The 22,355-nt window shown below is 41.9% G+C and overlaps 2 protein-coding genes across 2 annotated transcripts; both read right to left on the bottom strand.

Moving 5' to 3' along the window:
* Positions 1–1,575: 1,575 nt before the first annotated feature.
* Positions 1,576–9,326, bottom strand: LOC107754452 (lysozyme g-like). Its single transcript, XM_016570891.1, has 6 exons — positions 9,225–9,326; positions 7,825–7,954; positions 7,579–7,662; positions 7,299–7,495; positions 2,088–2,226; positions 1,576–1,952 (listed from the first exon to the last, which is right to left on the bottom strand). Exons 2-6 carry the CDS (start codon positions 7,826–7,828, stop codon positions 1,819–1,821), a joined length of 558 nt encoding a protein of 185 aa, XP_016426377.1. The 5' UTR covers positions 7,829–7,954; positions 9,225–9,326; the 3' UTR covers positions 1,576–1,818.
* A 2,140-nt stretch (positions 9,327–11,466) lies between these two features.
* Positions 11,467–15,945, bottom strand: LOC107754506 (lysozyme g). Its single transcript, XM_016570985.1, has 6 exons — positions 15,748–15,945; positions 12,924–12,945; positions 12,692–12,775; positions 12,382–12,578; positions 12,065–12,203; positions 11,467–11,858 (listed from the first exon to the last, which is right to left on the bottom strand). Exons 1-6 carry the CDS (start codon positions 15,943–15,945, stop codon positions 11,725–11,727), a joined length of 774 nt encoding a protein of 257 aa, XP_016426471.1. The 3' UTR covers positions 11,467–11,724.
* Between the last annotated feature and the right edge of the window lie 6,410 nt (positions 15,946–22,355).

Here is a 22,355-nt window from a genome sequence, read left to right as displayed (position 1 = left end):
AATGCCTCGTTTATAATGGGTTTTCATGTTTTTGAATCATCTCTCCGGCCTGACAGGGCATCATCACAGTATGGTAAGGGGCGTAATATTTCCGTCACACGCTTGAAGTATCCGGCCAATCACAACGCACTGGATAACTGGCCAATCAGAGCACACCTCGCTTTTCAGACTGATGAGCTTTGTAAAAATCGATGCGTTTCAGAAAGGCGGGGCATAGAGGAGAAACAATAATGTACAGTATGTGGAAAATATTCAGCAAAGCATTCAGCATTGGACTGCAAACTACCTCTTCTGACAGTTTAAATAAAGACTACTCTCTGAGCTCTTTGTCACTTTAAACAGACTGATAAGCTCTTTTTGCACTACACTCATTATATCTGCACTGTTGTTTATCTCACTGGTTTGCACTCTATCTGCCATGTGCCTTGTGCCACTTTATCTATCTTTTTTTTTTTACAATGTCCTTATTTGTATTTGTATAGTTTGTATTATATATACTGTATATTTAATCTGTATTTTTTACATTCTACTGCTAGTGTTTAGTGTTATCTGTATGCACCAAGGGTCTGAAAGTAACGCAATTTAATTTATCTGTATGTATGTGCTGTACATGTGGCAGAATTGACAATAAAGCAGACTTTGACTTGACTTTGACTTGTTGCACTTTCAGCATATGCCCATAGTGCTAACTTGCGGTGCCATATAGTGCCCATTGCATGAGACAACAGGTCCCGTTGTAAGGGAATGTGCCACAAGGGAGCTGTAAGGAGTTCTGTCTCCGGAAATCACTACTGCAACCAGAAGTACAGTCTCCTGATCTTGTGCAGCACCAACAGCATGATCTTGACTGGGGGAAACGCATATTTGTGCTTTTTTGGCCAGTACCTTGATAGCTCATCCCCTTCCAGGGGGTACACTCGTTAGAAGAACAGTGGGCAAAATGAGCTTGCATTGCTCACGAGTCTAGGGTCATACCCAAGAATTCGATGCTCTGTGTGGGATAAAGCATGCTGTTCTTCCTTTGACACTTCAAAACGTCTAGCACAGAGGTCCCCAAACTCGGTCCTGGAGGGCCGGTGTCCTCCAGAGTTTAGCTCCAACTTGCCTCAACACGCCTGCCTAGAAGTTTCTAGTATGCCTAGAGTGGAGGAGTGGATCTCTACTTGCAATATGGGTGTGTCCCGATCTGGCAAGTGGGGCAGTCTGCGTGCAGTGTATAAGCGCTCCTGATCATGTTCACCACCCATTCTGACACTGGTGGAAGTGCTCACATTGCGAAAGAGAGGTTGCAGCACAACATTGCTTCCAGCGCCCCCCAATGTTCCCTAAATGCAATGTTCTCAGAGAAACATTGTTCTACAGTGTCATGTGTGAGTGCAGGATTAGGCTCAACATCGCCCTCTGTCGTGGAGAACAACAAGTTGTTTCAAGTTGTGTTTGCAACCACATGGCTACTTTCAAGAGTACCGGTAATAAATTAGGTTATTTTATTGTGAATTTGGAAGGACTGTTCCTAAGATCATTGTGATAAATAATACACACATGATTTGAGTAAATAAATGAATTTTATTTAATAAGATCTTCATTACTATCATTACAGGAAATTCACTGCAGCTCTGTAGTATCATTAATATGGTCATATTTTGAAAGCGCAAACTCTTAAATGGTTTGGAAAGATTATATTAGCAATCTAATATCTATATTTAACTAAGAATATCACTACAAAAGGTCTAATATTAAAAATGAAGACTTATAATCTTGAGTTGTTGTACTCATTATACTAATTTAAGGGTTTTACAGCTTCATAACTGGTGTTCTTTAGTAACCCTTGCTTTTGAAATACTGGGCTCTGGCAACAACATCATTGGAGTAGTCTTGTCCTGTGGTTCTGGCATCGATATTCTTATATGAACTCACGGTACTCACACCTGCGTTGTAGGCTGATATTCCCCCTGAAACAGACATTATAATACAACTGAGACATGGAAATTAAGTGATAAACTTCTATTTGCCTTTATTTATCTCTTTTTTAAAGTTTTATGCTATTTATGTTTATTTATTTATTTTAAATGTTATTGTAAACCTACCTTTAAAGCATTGCTCTTGGGACCACATGGGAAATCTTGCTTTAATTTCTTTAATGAAGCTAATGAGTATCTCTGTAGCTTGTGCGATATGCTGCTCACTGTCCCATGCACCAACTGGAGTGTGGTAGCGTCTATCGACCTAAAAGAAACACCATCAAAGAAGAGAATAATTAGAAATGTTTAATGTACCATACTTATTTTTGCATACTTTGCAACTTCTCCTTGTTTTGCATGATACATCTGTGACAATTTCTAATTAGGAGTCAGCTTGAATTTAAATGAAATGAAATCAAATCACTTTTATTGTCACATCACCACAGTGCAGAAACAATTTACATATAGACAGTACCATTACAGACTTATACAGATGACAATGTGCAATATACACATACATATACTCAGTACACACAGTGTACTATTAGACATACTTACAGTTAACAATACACATTATACACAGTATGTACAAATTCTAAATTATGTACACATATATACACACAGTAATGCGAAGGTGTAGCAGATTATACGTAAACTGGATACGCAAAATGTCATGGATGTGCATTGGATGGTATCCAGTGGTAGCAGATAGATTATTGTATTAAGTGCAGTGTGTACGTATAGTCCAGTATTGAACTGTGTTGGAGTTAAAGTGCAGTGTGTGGTGTACCGTGTGGTCTACCGCTGTAGGGTGTATTAGTTCTGACTGTTCATTAGCCTGATAGCCTGAGGGAAAAAGCTCTCCCTCAGTTGGCTAGTGTGGGATCGGATGCTGCGGAGACGTCTTCCTGAGGGCAGCAGAGAGAGCAGTATGTGGGATGAGTGGCTGGAATCACTGATGATCCCCTGGGCTTTCCTTATACATCGCCTGGTGTAGATGTCCTGGAGGGAGGGAAGCTCACCTCCAACAATGTGGCTGGCAGTTTGCACAACCCTTTGCAGAGCTTTGCGGTTGCCAGCGGGGCTGTTTCCAAACCAGGCAGTGATGCAGCGAGTCAGGATGCTCTCCACAGTGCAGGTGTAGAATGTTCTGAAGATGCTGGGGCTCATTCCAAACTTCCTCAGCCGTCTCAGGAAGAAGAGGTGTTGATGTGTCTTCTTCAGCACTGCATCTGTGTGAGCGGACCATGTGAGATCCTCACTGATGTGAACGCAGAGGAACTTAAAGCTGTTAACCCGCTCCACAGGTGTCTTGTCGATGGTGATGGGTGTGTGTTCTCTGCTCTGTCTCCTGAAATCCACCACCAGCTCCTTGGTCTTGTCGATGTTGAGTGATAGATGGTTCTCCTCACACCATTTAGTCAGGGTGCTCACCTCTGTAGGCCGTCTCATTGTTGTCAGTGATCAGGCCTATCACCGTTGTGTCGTCAGCGAATTTGACGATGACGTTGGAGCTGTGTGTGGCTGCAGAGTCATGTGTGTACAGGGAGTACAGGAGTGGGCTAAGGACGCAGCCCTGAGGAGCACCAGTGTTGAGGGTCAGCGAGGATGAAGTATTGTTGCCCATTCTGACCACCTGACTTCTGCCTGTCAGGAAGTCCAGGATCCAGCTGCAAAGAGATCTGTTTAGTCCCAGAGTCTGGAGCTTCACAACAAGTGTGGCAGGCACTATGCTAGTAAATGCTGAGCTGTAGTCCACAAACAGCATTCTCACATAGGTGTTCTTATTTTCCAGGTGGGAGAGAGCAGTGTGTAGGGTGAAAGCAATAGCATCGCCTGTGGAACGGTTGCTACGATATGCAAATTGTAGCGGATCCAGTGAAGCAGGCAGCACAGAGCAGATGTAGTCTCTGATGAGTCTCTCAAAACACTTGCTAAGATAGGTGTCAGAGCAACGGGCCTCCAGTCATTCAAGCATGTGATTTTTTTTCTTTGGTATGGGTACAATGGTGGATTTTTTGAAGCATGAGGGAACCACAGACAGAGAGAGGGAGAGGTTGAAAATGTCTGTGAAAACCCCGGCTAGTTGGAATGCGCATGCTCGGAGCACACGGCCTGGGATGCCATCAGGACCAGCAGCCTTGCGGATATTTGCCCGTCAGAAGGACCGGGTTACATACACGACAGAAGGAGAATGCACTCGCCTCTTCTGCAACAGCCACGGGAGCGCTCTCTGTGTGGGCGGTGTTGTGAGCCTCGAAACGAGCATAAAAATTATTAAGCTCATCCGGTAAGAGAGGCGGCAATGTTCACAGAAGCTGGTTTATTCCCTTTAAAATCTGTGATGTTATTGATGCCCTGCCACATGCTTCTTGCATTATTGGTGTTGAATTGTTCTTCAACTTTGTTTTTATTTTGTCATTTGGCGGCTTTGATGGATTTCCTAATATCGTAACTGGCTTGTTTGCGATCGTAAACCTTTTGCCGGATTTAAAAGCAGATGTCTGCGCTGACAAGGCTGCTCGAACATCACTATTAATCCATAGATTTTGGTTGGGGTAGATGTTGATTGTTTCTGTCGGCACTACGTCTTCTACCCACTTCCTGATCAAACACGTTACAGTATCTGAGTACGCCTCTATGTCATCATCAGACGCTGCCTGGTGTCCTGACATTCTCCCTGCTTTCCATCCCTATGCCCTAATCCCTTCAAAGGGTTTACCCTCCGGAGTGAGAGCTTCGAAGGGTTGAAGGGTGTAGGGGACCAAACAACTGTTTCTTGAAGTGCACTTCTGCGTCATCATCATGTGCCCACACGGAGGCGCCGTCATCATGCAAAGAATCTGTGCAAAGGATCATGGGAGCCCAAAGTGTCCATCAGTTGTACCATTCGAAATCCTTCATTCCGAAGGGCCCTTTGAAGTGGCCAGTTTTGAGCACTTCGGTTTGGAACGACCCTTCAATATGGCGGCCATGATTGTTTTCACTCTGAAGTGCCCTTCGGAGGGCGATATATATCCCGTTTGGAATGCACCGATTATTCTACCCGTCAGATTGTCCTACCAGGGTTTACTGCGCATGCGCACATCAATATTGCATCCTTATTCTCATGCAACAATATTTCATGTATCTGCATTACTGTAAGGGTAGGTTTAAGGTTGGGGTAGGTGTAGACTTTAATAAAGCACAATCTAATAGGTAGAAAATGTTTTTTATTGTTGGTTTCCTGTAGCTGTATCCCTTCTAGCCACAACCGCAAATATAGCACATAATTACTGTATTTGCATTACTGTAAGCGTAGGTTTAGGGTTGGGGTAGGTGTAGACTTTAATAAAGCACAATATAATAGGTAGAAAAAATTATTTATTGTTGGTTTCCTGTAGATGTATCCCTTCTAGCCACAACCGCGAATATAACATAATTACTGTATTTGCATTACTGTAAGGGTAGGTTTAGGGTTGGGGTAGGTGTAGACGCCAATAAACCATAATTTTACAGGTAGCATTTTTCGTTGTCGAATTGTACTACCCACTGTTTTAATGGGAGGTAGCAAAATCTGACAGGGTAGCACAAATCGACAGAACACCGGAGTGAACGAAGCTTTTTGAAGTTGCGAGTGAGGGCGCGGGCGCAGATCCAGCTATTGTAAGCATTTTTGGGATTTGTCTTTTCCACTTAATTTGACACTTTAGAAAGTTAATAAAGTAGGACGTTGCAGTTTAGGGTCAGCGATATCTTTAAATGATCTTATTTGCAAAAGATTTGAAATAATTTCAGTTTATTTTTATTTATTTTTCAGCTTTTGTTTGTTTTAATAGCAATATTTGGCAACACTGCATCGCCGGCACTTAAACTGACAGTAATCAAAAAAGCCAATGGACAGGTTATTGCTGACAGGATAGCACATTCGGTCAAAAACGTTATCAACGCTGTCAAAACAGTAGCATTTGACACTAGTACACAGATCTGTAGAACAAGTAGGTTCCAGAATGAAATGAAATAAGCAAACACTATAGGTCTATGCTGTGTCGTTCAGTAGTTAGCCTAAATTAGTTAATTTAAATTAGATGTTAAAATTAGATATTAAATTAAAATAAATTAGTTCAATTCAGTAGTTAAATTTTCACAAGTCATGCTAAAAACATTCATAAGAGCACTAGACAAACTTAACATCTATATAGCAATGGTTATTAATAAAAACGGTAACAGTAATATGTATTGTTGCATGAACAATAAACAGCTGATACAATTATCCACCCCTAACTATAATAAAGTTTTAACAAATTTTGATGCAATAAATAGGGTATTATTTTAAAATGATCATCCCTCCAAAACTGAAAACATCTTTCACACTTCTTTTGAAGTGTTTAGAGTGTATATATTTAATTGTATTTGTAGAGATTATTATAGCACAATTCTACAATTCTTTAACACCCCCCCTCCCATCCCCCGGACCTCACTCAAAGCCTGGCTACGGCCATGTTTCTAAGATGAAAGAATGCTGTTTTTGTAACATGGGAAATATGATTCCCATATGATCACGTAGACTGGGACATGTTCCGGTGTTCTGTCGATTTGTGCTACCCTGTCAGATTTTGCTACCTCCCATTAAAACAGTGGGTAGTACAATTTGACAACGAAAAATGCTACCTGTAAAATTATGGTTTATTAACGTCTACACCTACCACAACCCTAAACCTACCCTTACAGTAATGCAAATACAGTAATTATGTGTTATATTCGCGGTTGTAGCTAGAAGGGATACAGATACCAACAACAAATAATTGACATCCTGTGGTAACTAGGAATTACACAAGCTTCAGTCCGGATCCAGCCCTTACAAAGACCTGAGATTACCGAACACCTGAAATGAGATGATGCCAACCCCTCAGAGGACTTCAAATGATGCCAACCTTGAAACAACATAAACTACCAAATTTTGCTACAAGTTTGATTGCAACATATAATCATTGCTGTTAATAGTGTTCATCGTCTGTTTGATATCTGCCATATGTGCATCAATTTGACGTAGTCACCACTGACAAGCTACTACTACATATATTGTAGAAACTTAATTTTCTGTAAAGCTGTTTTGCAACGATTTGTATCGTGAAAAGCGCTATACAAATAAACTTGAATTGAATTGATCAAAACAGTCCTGTAGTATAGCGTCCGATTGGTCCAACCAGCATTGAATTGTACTGAGGGCAGGTGCTTTCCGTTACAGTTTCTGCTTATTAGCAGACAAGAGCAGAACGGATTATTTTCAATATCTGAAATTTTATTTATTTTTTAAATTATATTTTGAAATAGAGTAGATCTGTTCCTCTAACCAACCTGCATGAGGCCAAAGGCATTGCCATGATCACCCCATCCACCCTCCAGAGCGGCTCCGGCTCTGGACTCTCTAGATATAATGGCAGCAATCACAGCCGGATCCATCAGCTTTGCTTTGCCAACTTTGGTGATCATACTTTTGTAGTTCTCCATCCGGGCCAGATCAGTCTCAGCCAGTTTTTTGGAGGCTTCAACGCCTTTTCAAAATTAAATCATTGTTATAATTATATTACATACTGCTATATATTGATATAATTTGAATGCAGTCATGCATTCTCACCATTTACGTTTAATCTGTCTTGATTAGCTGTTGCCTGTGATGCACCGGTGGTGTCTATTTTCATGATGTTTCCATAAATGCATGCTAGAAAAAAAACATGGAAAATATCAAGTTAGTAAATTACTTTATGCAGAATATTTATACAGCATTACACTATCACAAATTCCTCCTCATTATTCAGACAATATCATATAAAAACAGTCAGCACCTGATGTATTACGTTATATAACTTATTATATAACTTACCCATGATGTTGACTTAGAACTGCTGTGAAAGAGCAATTCTGAACTTGACGAGCCTTGTCACTAAATCAGGACGTGATTATACAGTGATTGCAGAAGCAGTGGTTTCTCTTTTTTCCAGATGTTCTTCCAACTATAGTGTGGAGAAATAAATAACCACTTTTGATGAATGTTAAAAAAAAAAAGGGAAATCTTAGCACTTGCACCAGTGTAAATGCATGCCGAATTTAAACTTTTCTTGGACTTTTAGTTATGGGCCCCAATAGCCAAAATTTGATAAAAATCGACAGTATTTGAATCTCTGAAAAGAAGTAGACTACTGTATGTTTCCCCTCTATATATTTTATTTGAAACATGCATTTTTTTATAATTAATTTGAGGCAAGTACATTACAAACATTTTGTAATATATGTTTATACTGTCTGCAATTGTATTAATACTGAAATTATAAATACAATATTTTCAAATAAATAAATAAATAGTTTTATGAATGATTTAATTCTAGTCTATATGCATAGGCGGAGGGTGAACCAACTAAAAAGGCTAAAAGTAGCCTAATGTTAGTGTAATCTGTTAACTATAATCTGTTATAATCAGTGAAGCTGTCTACACTGTGAAATTAATCTTACTTACATCGTTCGTACATCTGCACTTTCTTTGATGAGATAACTCTCAAGAGCCAAAGAGTATAAGTTCTCTGCAAGAGCTCAGAATTCAGTCAGCGATGACTCATCTAAACGCCTCTGATTGGCTACTGCATTCATAAGCTCAACGGAATCACATGTGACTGGTTATAATGCGCAACACAAGCCGTAATAGGTTTAGTTTAATCACCAGTTTTCATTTATTTTCACTTTCACTTCATTCGACACAGCCGTAATACAATTAGTCCACACTTTTCATTTAATTTTCACGTTCACTTCATTCGAGACAGCCGTAGCCTAATAGATTTAGTTTAATCTACACTTTTCATTAGATTTTCACTTTAACTTTATTCGTGACATCCGTAATAGATTGATTTAGTTTAATTATTCAGGGACAGGCGGAGAGTGGAAAACAAAGGCCCTATAAGGGCTAAAAGTAGCCATATTGTTAAATACAACGCACATCACAAACCCGTTATTTTAGGCAAGTACCAGAAATGGGTGTCATGTCATAAAACTATTTTAATACGACTGAATTTTTATTTAACATGACCACAATTTAATTAAACATTGTAATTTACTAGCTAACTATAACGCTTTCCTTTCCACGGTTATTCAAGCAGCGAATAAATGATAGTAGAGGCTACAGAAAGCGAGCAAAGAAGAACTTTATGACAGTCTAGCGCGAGTTCAAGCATTCTCAAAAAACTCCCCTTATAGGCCTAATCAATGAAAGTAGGAAATTAATCTCTTACTTACATCGTACGTAGATCTGCACTCGGTCATGTAGTTTACTGGTCATTTGGGAGCAGAGGGACTTTCACGGTGGACAGGGGTGGGCCGATCGGAAACGAGATAGACCACCCATATTAGGAGGCTGTTTATTGGAGCGCATGGGGAACTCCAAAAAGACTATTCATTAGATTTATGAGTTACATGAAAGGCACATGATGTGAGTGAATAAATGAAAGAAAAAAAAAAAGTCCGAGATATGGGGTCATACTTGAACAAGTGAAATTTTTCATAGAGAACAGCAAGCTTTATCAAGAAAGAAGTCTTAGGGTGCAGTTTAATTACGCATTTCTAGGACCCTATAGTTTTTTTAAAAATTTGATTTATTTATTTTTTGAATGTATGTATTAGCCGCTCATACTATTTTATAGCACTTGCTATTCAATTATGTGTGCGCGGTTACTGAAACCACGCCTTCTTTCTTTGCGTGCACATTTTGGTGCATTATGCAAATATTTCCACATAGTGACGTAGATATGTGCGGGCGTGTTAGAACGAGCCGTTTTAGGGGGGCGTGGCAGAGTCTTAACTTTGATAAAGAATATCTCTTTGGTTTTGAGACTTTAGTCTTTGCAACTTCAGGGATCTTATCTATTCACGAACAGCTTGTAACACTCCAAAGAGAAAGGAAAACTTGAAATCGCATCATATGACCCCTTTAAAGGAATTATGTATTTTTAATTGCATACACTTAATTATTGTCCTAACCATCTCCTTACCCAAAACATAGCCTACTGTACCCGTTGGTAACCCTCATGAAATATTTAACCTATTTTATTTCAATATATTCAGAGTGAACTCAGATAAAGGGGGCCACTTTTTGTAAAATGAGTAATTTAGAGTAATTTTTTCTTTCCTTTTCTTTTTTACTTTTGTAAACTTTAATGTCCAGCTATAATATTTCAATTTGAATACAGTTCATATATACAGTTTCAAATCAGAATATTGATTAAAAAAAACGAACTCTACAATACATTAAAGATGTGACTATAACACAAGCAACAACAAATAGGCTAAAAAATAATAATAAAAAGAACATTTAAAATGGTAACCATATGTAAAAATGCTTTTCTGTCTATGCTCTTTAAATGGAGATTGCTGACATTACCTCAAACATTCAAGTTCACGCCAGCTCTTACATTAAAAATAAGGAAAGATAAAAAAAAAAAAAACGAATAGTTTCTATGGATCTTTACATCTGTTTGATGTTTAAATCAGGTCTCCTCTGTTGGGATAGAATTGGCTAGATGGCGCTGTCATAAAAAAATAGGGTCCTAGATCTGCGGTTCTGAAACTGGAGCCTCTGGGATTGCAGGAACATAATATTGCTTGCTGCTGCATTCACGGCCTGTAGAGAGCCTTGTGGATATGGCAAGCTATGTCACATTTAATCACACAGGATAAGAAGTACTGTAAGGATATCAAAACTTCAGTCTTCACTTTTAAATGTAATGATTTTTGTAATCACCAATGGCCTTCTTAAAACAAAATCAAATTTTTGATATCAGTAATTGCATTTAAAAACGGCAATTACAAATATAACCAAGGAAACAAGACATTGCATTAGAAGAAGTGTCTAAAAGTTTTACCATCGACACTGTATCTTACTTTGTACATTTGGAAACAAAGCTTGCATCTCTACAGCTGTAATCGTTTTGTAACCAGTGCTGCTGAAAACACTAGAGCTGTTCTGCTCTTGGGTGTGTCTGTAGAAACAAGTCTAATTTACAGGCAAACAAATAAAACCAAAATATGAATGCAATGCATAAAGTTTCACACTAAGCGTTTTCCCATAGAATACTATTATAATAAACAACGCATTGCGTTCATATTCTGACCTCATTTGCTTGCCTGTATATGGTATGCATCATCAAGGTGTACACCGAATTTGATCTTTTAATTTCACTGTCTTACTTTGTTATTATGTGTTTTCTCATGTTAAGTGTTTTAGAATGTCTCGCTGTTTTTAGTGCTTGGAATACAGTGGTGGGTGCTTTATATGGATCGCCAGTGGCCAAAACTTGAATTTTATTCACGCATCTTTGTTTTTCTTCATCTGAGAGGTTATCTAAATGTTTATGGCATGAAATAGATGGAAAATTGGCAGGCCATCAGTTCTCTGCAGGCTTCCGTGCAAGTCATGTGACTGAAAACCAGGAACAATGTAGAATATGTGGTCATTTTAATGTGAATATGGCAAGACCTGAATATGTTGATAAGACGGACAATTTGAGTGGGAAAAAAAAGTTTCTTTCATCTTATCATATGCAGTGACATGTAATTTAGCTCTTAGTTATTGGATTACTTACTGAATACAGAAAACAAAGATATTAAAAGGGATTGTATTACTCAGAAGCTATGTTTAAGTGACACAAATACAGTAACTTCAATAATGAGGAGTAATTCAGTGAAGTTGATACATTGTACATATTTCACAAGAGTTTAACAGCTCAGCAACGGCTGTTCTTCAGTAACCCTTGCTTCTGAACCATTGGGCTCTGGCAACAACATCATTGGAGTAGTCTAGTCCTGTGGTTTTGGCATCGATATTCTCATACGAAGTGACTCTACTCACACCTTTGTTATAGGCTGCTATTCCCCCTGAAACAGACACGAAAACCTCAATCAGACTGATACCATTCTATTTACATTGAACTTTTTAAAGACAATTTAAGATTGATTAATAAATTAATTCATCAAAATTCATCTTTCAAATCAGCATTCTTGCACTTCTCGCTGATGAATCTAATGTGCGTAGTTTCTGAAACAAGACACATTTGTGGTTTCTGAGAGTGGAAGTGTACTACCTTTAAAGCATTGCTCTTGTGTCCACTTGGGAAATTTTACTTTAATTTCTTTAATGAAGCCAATGAGTATCTCTGTAGCTTGTGTGACATGCTGCTCACTGTCCCATGCACCAACCGGAGTGTGGGAGCCGTTGTCAACCTGGAAAAAAAAATGAAGCTTTGAAACAGCAGAAATATTTAGTAACATTTTGCATGGATGATTATTGTGACAACTTAAACACCTTGAACCTTATTTCATGTGCACACTCATACATGTATAAGCCTCATCTTAGGTCTAATTAAATTTTAAATAGAGTAGATTTATAGTTGTAATGAACCTGCATAAGGCCAAAGCCATTGCCTGCGGGTTCCCATCCATTCTTCAGGGCGGCTCCAGCTCTGGACTCTCTGGATATAATGGCAGCAATCACAGCCGGATCCATCTTCTTTGCTTTGCCAACTTTAGTGATCATACTCTTGTATTTCTCCACCCGGGCCAGATCGTGTTCAGAAAGTTTTTTAGAGGCTTCAACCCCTATGACATATTTAAATCATTTTTAAACATATTGTAACATGGTGCTCATTGCATGTATTGGCAAATTAAACAAAAGTGCCATAAGTGATTTGTATGCAGTCATGCATTCTCACCCTTTATGGTTAATTTGTCTTGTTTTGCTGTCGCCTCTGATGCACCGGTGGTGTCTATTTTCATGATGTCTCCATAAATGTATGCTAAAATCAACATGGAAAATATCAAGCCTTTCAAGTCAATTAATAATTATTTATACAGAATATTCAAGCAGTTTTACACTGTCACAAATTGCTCCTCATTATTGAGACAATATTGTATAATAACAGTCTGTGATATTGTATGACTTACCCATGATGTTGATGTAGAACTGCTGTGAAAGAGCAAATCACTGAGTCTGATGAACCTTTTCACTAAATCAGACCTCAGCAGGGCCGGATTATATATGATCGCAGAGGGAGTGGTTTTTCTGTTTATCTCAGATGTTCTTCCTCTATGGTGTGGAGAAATGTAAGGTTACAAAATTTTGAATTTCCTTGTTTGTTTATGTCTTATTATTAGAGCAAACCCTAGCCATTAATGATGAATGAACAGGTTTATAAGGTGCTTCATACACTTTAAAAACGTTTATCATCACTTTTGATGAATCAGCTAGATTCTAGGGAAAGCCCTAACATTGCATGTGCAGGCAAGAGAAGGAAGTGAAGAGAAATAAAATAAAAGCTTGTGGGAAAACTTAGCACTTGTACCAGGTTAAAGCATGCCAAATTTGAACTTCTTTGATAAAATGGTTGTAGGTTTAATTATGGTCAGCAGAATTGAATAGATTTGGCAGTTATCCTCAGAAAAGCACTTTCAATGTAAGGGCCTAAAACAAAAAATAAACATAAACAGACACATTTACAGTATAAAATATAAAAGAATAAACAATATATAATTTGACTGAATTCAATGACTTAATTCTGGTCTTTGTGGATTGTGAGTTATAAGCAAATAGGCATAAATTTACACATTATAGTGCCTGCTTGTAACAAGAAGTTGTCCTTGCTCTTGGCTGAGTATTAGGTAAGATATGAGACCATCCAAATCAGATTTGTTGTGCTTTAAACATCTGTAATACATACGTATGGAAAGATTAATCAACAGATTCAGTGCTGCTTGAAAGTTTGTGAACCCCTCCAAATGTTCTATATTTCTGTATAAATATGATCCAAAACATAATCAGAAGTCCTGAAAGTAAACAAAGAGAACCCAATCAAACAAATGAGACAAAATATACACTTTGTCATTTATAAAAAAAAAAATCTGTTGTTAAATATCTGTGAGTGACAAAAGTATGTGAAACTTTGCTTTTAAGTATCTGGTGTGACCCCATTTTGCAACAATAACTGCATGTAAAGTTTCTTGTAACTGCTGATCAGTCCTGCACAACAGCTTGTAGCAATTGTAGCCCAGTCCTCAGTACAGTACCACTTCAACTCTGTGATGTTGGTGGGTTTCCTCCTATAAACTGCTTGCTTCAGCTCCTTCCACAACATTTCAATTGGATTAAGGTCTGGACTTTGACTAGGCCATTCCAAAACATCAGATTTGTTCTTCTTTAACCATTCTTTAGTAGAACGACTTGTGTGTTTGGGTCAATGTCTTGCTACATGATCCACTTTCTCTTGAGACTCATTTCTCAAACAGATGTCCTGACATTTTCCTTTAGAATTTGATGGTATAATTCAGAATTCATTGTTCCATCAATGATGGCAAGCCGTCCTGGACCAGATGCAGCAAAACAGGCCCAAACCATGATACTCTCACCACCATGTTTTAAAGATGGGATAGGATTCTTATGCTGGAATGCAGTGTTTTCCTTTCTCCAAATATAACACTTCTCATTTAAAACAAAAAGTTCTATTTTGGTCTCATCCTTCCATTAAAACTTTCTCCAATAGCCTCTGGCTTGTCCACATGATATTTAGCAAACTGCAGATGGGCAGCAATGCTCTTTCTGTTCTTTCTCCTTGCAACTCATGCCATGCACACCATGGTTGTGTTCTCCAGTGTTCTCCTCATGATGGACTGATAAACATTAACAATGGCCAATGTGAGAAAGGCCTTTTGCTGTTTAGAAGTCACCCTGGTTTCCTCTGAAACCTTGCGGACTATTGCACGTCTTGCTTTTAGAGTGATCTTTGTTGGTCAATCACTCCTGGGAAGGGTTTCAGTGGTCTTGAATTTACTGAACTTACACAGTCTGTCTGACTGTGGATTTGTGGAGTCCAAACTCTTTAGAGATGTCTTTGTCGTCGGCACCGATAACCTTGTGGGCAACGCATCAACACATTGCGCTTGGTGTCCCGTGTTCAAGTTCCGGCTCGCGGACCTTTCCCGATCCCGTCCCCATCTCTCTCACTCCAACTATGTTTCCTGTATAACCACTGTCCTATCAAATAAAGGGAAAATGCCAAAAAGAGAGATGGCTTTGTATCATTTTCTAGTCTGATGAGCAACAGCAACTCTGCCATGATTCACTTCCACAAACATGATAGATCCCTGTTCTTTAAATAAAACTGGGCATGACCTGACACCTGATAGTCACCTCAGTGAAAACACCTCTGGACAGATGGACTCTAATTTCACCTTCAAATTAACAGCTAATCTGTAATGTTAAAAGATGTCGAGCGTGACAACGTAATTATGGATCCAAATGCAGGCTTTATTGGTAAACGTGGTCAGACAGGCAGGGTCCAGTATCAGCAAACAGTAATATCCAGGCAAAGACAAAAGTGTAATCCATAAACAGGCAAGTGTCAGGACAGGCAGCAAAACAATTGTGAAAACCAGGTAAACAGCCCAAGTTAAAAAAAACCACACGAAGGCAAGGCAAGAAAACACGGGCAGGAAACACAGAAACCAGAAAACGTTACAGGCTAACTCCTCCCTCAATAGCCATACAATACCCAGCAATGTGTGTGTGTGTGTGTGTGTGCATCTTAAATAGTCCTCCTGATATGAAACAGGTGTCAACTGATAATGAGTTCCTGGGCAGAGGGAACCTGGGAAATGGAGTCCGGGGTAAGTGGTAACGGTAAGGGATGGTGTGCCCTCTAGCAGAGCTAATGGGCACTCCAGCTGGCGATCGTAACAGAGCCCCCCCCACCTAAGAAGCAGCTTCAGGACGCACCTCAACAGGAACAGACTTGAGTTCAGTAGGGAGTTGGAGCAGAGGCGGAACAGGGGGAGGGATGGAGGGCCAGGTCCATGTGGAAGTTGTCACCTCTGGAGATTCTGCAGCGAACGCTGCCACCTCTGGAGAAGCAGTAGTAACAGAAGCTTTAATAGACACAGAAAGTTCAGAAACGGCACTTGCGGCCATAAGCATCAGGAAACAGGGAGCGTTCAAAGATAGTGTCCGTGGTCAGAACAGAACTGACAGGTAACACAGAGAGCTTGGGGAAGAGTGCCGCTGCTTTCTCGGGAGGAGCTGAAGTGGACGTCACTGCTATGGGAGGTTCTGTAATGGAAGTTGCCAACTCTGGGAGAGCTGGAGCGCACTCGGGGACTGAAGCAGGCTTGGGAGTGGACTCAGGGACTGGAGCGGGCTCTGGAGCAGACTCAGGGATTGGAGCGGCTCTGGAGTGGACTCAGGGACTGGAACGAGCTCTGGAGTGGACTCAGGGACTGGAGCGGGTTCTGGTTAGGGCTCAGGGACTGCAGCAGACTCGGGATTAGACTAATGGACTAGAGTGGGCTCTGGAGCAGATTCAAGGACTAGAGTGGACTCTGGAGTAGACTCAGGGACTAGAGCAGGTTCTGGAGCAAAGTCAAAGACTAGAGCAGGCTCTGGTGCAAATTCAAGGACTAGAGTGGACTCTGGAGCAGATTCAAGGACTGGAGCAGGCTCGGGAATGGATTCGGGGATCGGAGCAGATGCCACCGCCTCAGGAGGTTCTGCAGCAGAACCTGCCACCTCTGGGGGAACTGCGGTGGTGTGTGCGGCCCAAACACATAGAATGGCCGTAGCCATCACAAGCAAAACAGAGAACACACTGTCTACCTCCGAGACAGATGGCGCATCGAGGTTTGGGGCCTGTGAGTGTTGAGACCAGTGAGCTCGAGAGCTTAGCGGCCGGCAGGCTTGAGTGCGTTGTGGCTGTGGTGCTTGAGAGTGCTGAGGTCACCGGAATGCCAGCAGCTCGCACTGACACCAGCCGTGGGTCCTCCATGCTGGATGCCAGTCTCGAACGCCTTGGGACTGACTTTCGGGGTTCTAGGCATGGTTGACATGACGGGACGAGGCTCTAGAATTGCAGCCAAGACAGGACGAGACTCTGGAACAGCAGCCATGACAGGATGATACTCTGGAATGGCAGCCATTTTGTGGAAAGTCTCTGGGCTGGCAGCCATCTTGAGAAGAGATTCAGGTGAGGGGGCCACAGGACAGGACAGTGCAGAAAACACAGGAGTTGCTATCCTAATAGCTGGACATGGTGGTAGCCCTGATGGGCCAAGTTCCATGGCCACTGGAGCTTGCCGATGTTGGACCCTCCAAAAAACTATTTGGGGTTTTACAGTCCTCTGCTTCTCCCATGGTGCACATAACAGCAGGGCATAATCTGAAAACTGACATAGCTAGCCTCGAGGACCATGGCAAATTATTTCAGTTCTTAACGGTTCATTTAGTCCATGACAAAAGAAATCTATGAGTGCAAATCCAGGAAGTCAGAGTGATAAGCAACATTTAGAAAGTTCTGGATGTGATCCTCAAGGGGCCGATTACCTTGAGAAAGATGGGCGAATCTTATTGCTGGGTCCATGACTGGTCTGGCAGGGTCCAGTATCAGCAAACGGTAATAGTAATATCCAGGCAAAGAAAAAAAGAGTAATCCGTAAACAGGCAAATGTCAGGACAGGCAGCAAAACAATCATAAAAATCAGGTAAACAGTCCAAGATAAAAAAACATGAAGGCAAGGCAAGGCAAGGCAAGGAAACACGGGCAGGAAACACAGAAGCTAGAAAACATTACAGGCTAACAATAGCCACACAATACTCAGCAACATGAGTGTGTGTGTGCATCTTAAATAGTCCTCCTGATATGAAACAGGTGTCAACTGATAATGAGTTCCTGGGCAGAGGGAACCTAGGAAATGGAATCTGGGGTGAATGGTAACAGTAAGAGATGGAGTGCCCTCTAGCAGAGCTCATGGGCGCTCCAGCTGGCCATCGTAAAATAATCCTAACGATTCACATACTTTTGCCATTTACAGATATGTAATATTGGATAATTATCCTGAATAAATAAATGACAAAGAAAATATTTTTGTCCCATTTGTTTGATTGGATTCTCTTTGCCTACTTTCAGCACTTGTGCAAAAGTATGTTTTGGGTCATATCTATGCAGAAATATAGAAAATTCTAAAGGGTTCACAAACTTTCAAGCAGCAAGTAAGTTAGGCATCGGACCAAAAAAAAAATTTGCCACTAGATGGCAGTGAGCTGTTACTCTGTGTTAAATCCTGTAGTAAGATAGTCATTAACAAAAAGCCACATTTGTGTGGCTGTGTCCGGCAGAGTATGTGAGCGGAGTAGAGCAGCAACAATTCCCCTCCGCGCTCCGAGCATTTAATAATCACTCCACTCCGCACTCACTGATCTCAGAAACACCGCTCCGCCTTCACTCCGTGATAACTGTGGTATTTCAGTATGTTTGAAATATCACAGTTCTGTTCATAACCTATATTAAAAAATAAAATAACAGGAGAGTTTTAAAGAGGTTTATTGGAACACTAGTGTGCAAACGTTTTTCCTACCACATGACAAGCTAATTACATGGTTGTCTTTCTGCTCATTCAAAATCGGATACAGATGAAGTGGCACTGTAAGATTACATTTGTTTGAATGCATTATTGAGAGCGATTGCATATGAATAAGTGTTGTAGTAGCCTACTTGTTTAAATCATGCTTTCAGCTGAAAATATTCAGTATCTAGAAGGAACAAACAAATTCCATGAGAACTATAACGTCCTGCTCATGTCCATTGCCGTCATCATAGCCTTCACATTCTTTCTGATTTGAGTGATCCTTCTCTATCAAGCTAGCTAAATATGTTTAACATGTGAATTCTTGCTAAATATGCAGTTATATTGGCACAAATTGTACTCATGATGGAGCGGTGGTGGAGCTTTTAAAAAATCCGCTCCTCGCTCCAGTCAAAATCACACCGCTCCGCTCCCACTCGGCTCCGCTTACATACTCTGATTGTGAGTAACTGTTGCTGTCATGACATATCTATTTCAGAACCAGCCGCTATCAAAATAATCTGGCTGTGGGCGCGATATTATTGCTGGCGGGCCAGTTTTGGCCCGCGGGCTGCCTGTTGCCGACCACTGCTGTATGTGTTACATGAAAGACACATGATGTGAGTGAATAAATGAGTTTTATTTCATACAAACAAATAAAAAACAAAACAAAATACAGAACAGTGAAAAATGGTTCGAATTAACAAAACATAGATTTTTTGTTTTTACTAAAAAGTTTTTACTAGTGACATTCTATCTACTGTGTCATATGCGAGAGCAGGAAGAGGCTCAACATCGCCCTCTATCATCGAGAACCACAAGCTTTATCAAAAAGTTATCTTTCAAGCATACGTTTCGGTGTCTCACTGTGGGATATGCCCCTTCTGCGTATTCCTCAGAAGCCCTATTACATTATGCCAGCCCCAACTGGCTGGCAGATGTGATGTTGTGTCTGGGACACTGTCACTACGACACTCAAAAACCTCTTCTCGCTTCACACCAGAAGCCTACAAATTAGATAAACCTTTAACAAACTCCTGGACGAACGACTGGCCTCCACGCCGTTTTTCTCTTGACTCCTTCAATTTGCATTCCAGCCGATTGCAAGGATTGTTCGATATTACGATGGCTGCAGCAATGCAGACTGTCCCGGCTAGTGAGGGAGATGCCGTGCGACTTTGTTCATGCGGGAACAAAATTTCATGCAAGGACACACACCAGGTCTGCTCTGCATGTCCTGGGCTGAAACATGCTCAATTGGCGATCGAGAATCCAGGTTCCTGTGAACACTGCGCACGCTTCACTATGAAGAGTCTTCATCGCAGGCGAGCACGCCAAGCTAGCCTGTCAGGCCACGATCTCCTCATGTCACCTAGCCCCGTTCCAGCTGCCACTCCGCAGGTACCCATCCCTGTAGAGCTGCCCACAATGTCAGCTTTATCCTGGGGTGAACAACTTGACGTTTGCGTCCCTCTGCCCAGTGTGCTCAACACGGACAAGGAAGAGGACTTGCTTGATTTTGAGGAAGAGGGACAATCAGACTTTCTTCTCTCTGAAGAAGAGGAAGATTTCGAGGACTCCCCTTTCCTCCCCCCTGCGCTCCCGGCACAATCCCTCGCCGCGACGTGATCCACGGAAGATGCGGACGGGGCACCATCCCCTCTTCTCAGTGTTGATCTGCAGGATGTGTGCAAACGCGCTGCAGAGAAACTAAACATTCCGTGGCCGACCGTGGTAGCAGAGGGGTCAGCAGAGCTCATTAACATTTAAAGGAAAATGCTACAAAAACGGCTTGATCTGAAAAGAGCTGTTTTTGACAGGGTAAAAAAGGTGTTCTCTTTCAAGCATACGTTTCGGTGTCTCACTGTGGGATATGCCCCTTCTGCGTATTCCTCAGAAGCCCTATTACATTATGCCAGCCCCAATTGGCTGGCAGACGTGACGTTGTGTCTGGGAGTGGCCTCCCCACCCCTCAGTATAAAGGGCACGACACAACGTCACCACGACATTCAAAAACCTCTTCTCGCTTCACACCAGAAGCCTACAAATTAGATAAACCTTTAACAAACTCCTGGACGAACGACTGGCCTCCACGCCGTTTTTCTCTTGACTCCTTCAATTTGCATTCCAGCCGATTGCAAGGATTGTTCGATATTACGATGGCTGCAGCAATGCAGACTGTCCCGGCTAGTGAGGGAGATGCTGTGCGACTTTGTTCATGCGGGAACAAAATTTCATGCAAGGACACACACCAGGTCTGCTCTGCATGTCCTGGGCTGAAACATGCTCAATTGGCGATCGAGAATCCAGGTTCCTGTGAACACTGCGCACGCTTCACTATGAAGAGTCTTCATCGCAGGCGAGCACGCCAAGCTAGCCTGTCAGGCCACGATCTCCTCATGTCACCTAGCCCCGTTCCAGCTGCCACTCCGCAGGTACCCATCCCTGTAGAGCTGCCCACAATGTCAGCTTTATCCTGGGGTGAACAACTTGACGTTTGCGTCCCTCTGCCCAGTGTGCTCAACACGGACAAGGAAGAGGACTTGCTTGATTTTAAGGAAGAGGGACAATCAGACTTTCTTCTCTCTGAAGAAGAGGAAGATTTCGAGGACTCCCCTTTCCCCCCCCCTGCGCACCCGGCACAACCCCTCGCCCCGGCGGGATCCACGGAAGATGTGGACGAGGCACCATCCTCGCTTCTCAGTGTTGATCTGCAAGATCTGTGCAAATGCGCTGCAGAGAAACTAAACATTCCGTGGCCGACCGTGGTAGCAGAGACTGTAAAGTCTTGCTATGAGGGTAAGAGGCTGCCAAGAGCGAAACGGGCAGCACGGCAGCTCCTTCCTGTGTTTCCAGAGCTCCTAGAGGAGGTTGCAGTGACCTGGAAGGACAAACCGTTTACCAGCAAGATGCCCATGCAGGGAGGATCCACTTTCGATATGGAGGGAATGGAGAAGGTAGGACTTCTCCGAATGCCCCCCATGGAGCCATTAGTTGCTGCGCACTTGCACCCAAAGCACACGGCGGCTGCAAATCCGACGTTGCCATCCAAAGTGGACCGTTTCCAGTCTAGCATGACGGAACGTGCTTAGAAAGCAGTTGCTCTCTCTGTCAGGAGAGGCCATGGCCACAATGGTCATTCAAGAGAGAGGACGTTGGCTTAACTTGGTGAATCTCTCTGAAAGGGAAAAATAAGCCATCCTGGATGCACCGGTGGTCGCAGAGGGCATTTTTGGCTCGGCTCTGACACTGATGCAAAAGAGATGCGAGGAAAAGAAGAGGGATGATGAGGCTTTGCAGCTCTGCAGCTAGAAAGGCACAGACTGCACCCCCTCCACCACCTCGGCAGACCTTCGCACAAGTTACGGCCCGCCCACCCCCCAGCTATCGCATTCCTAGACGGCAGAGACCGAACGTGAATGCAGCAGGTCACAGCAGAGTCCCAGAACAGAGAACTGCCTGGCCAAAGAAGAACTATCTGCCTGCAACAGCTCAGGCATTCCAGCCATTCGACAAGGGATGAGTTACGAAGTTCCCAGATGTTCTGTGTGGAAAATAGAGCCCGGTTGGGCCAGGGGAAGCAGAGCAGTGAAAAGGACAAGAGATGGTGCTGTGGTGCACACCCACCTTCTAGTCACAAGCACTTTTCATGTTCAAAACTCAATAAAGTTTTCACTGTATTCCCAGAACATGTTGCAAAACATAATTCCCCAAAAAATATGGCAAAACATGTTAACAGAACACAGTATAACATCACCTCGCGGAGTTATCGCTCCCTTAGAGGTGATGAGACACTTAAACTCTGTCCAAGCGCTAAGTGCCCACACATGCGCAGTACAGACCACAAACTCGTTCACGACTCAGCCACACAATGACACCAGAACGTGGCAAATAAACAGTTGGCGAGAATGCACACAGTCCCGCTGGGTATTAAGGACAATACCGGGCGGGTACAGACTGCAGTTTGCCGCTTCCCCCCCCGCATTTCAAAGG

Source organism: Sinocyclocheilus rhinocerous, unplaced genomic scaffold (assembly GCF_001515625.1).
Source record: "Sinocyclocheilus rhinocerous isolate Xijiao unplaced genomic scaffold, SAMN03320098_v1.1 scaffold50, whole genome shotgun sequence".
In the NCBI taxonomy this organism is placed as follows: Eukaryota; Metazoa; Chordata; class Actinopteri; order Cypriniformes; family Cyprinidae; genus Sinocyclocheilus; species Sinocyclocheilus rhinocerous.
Note: the sequence above shows the minus strand (reverse complement) of the source record. Positions and strands in the feature narration are given on the sequence as shown.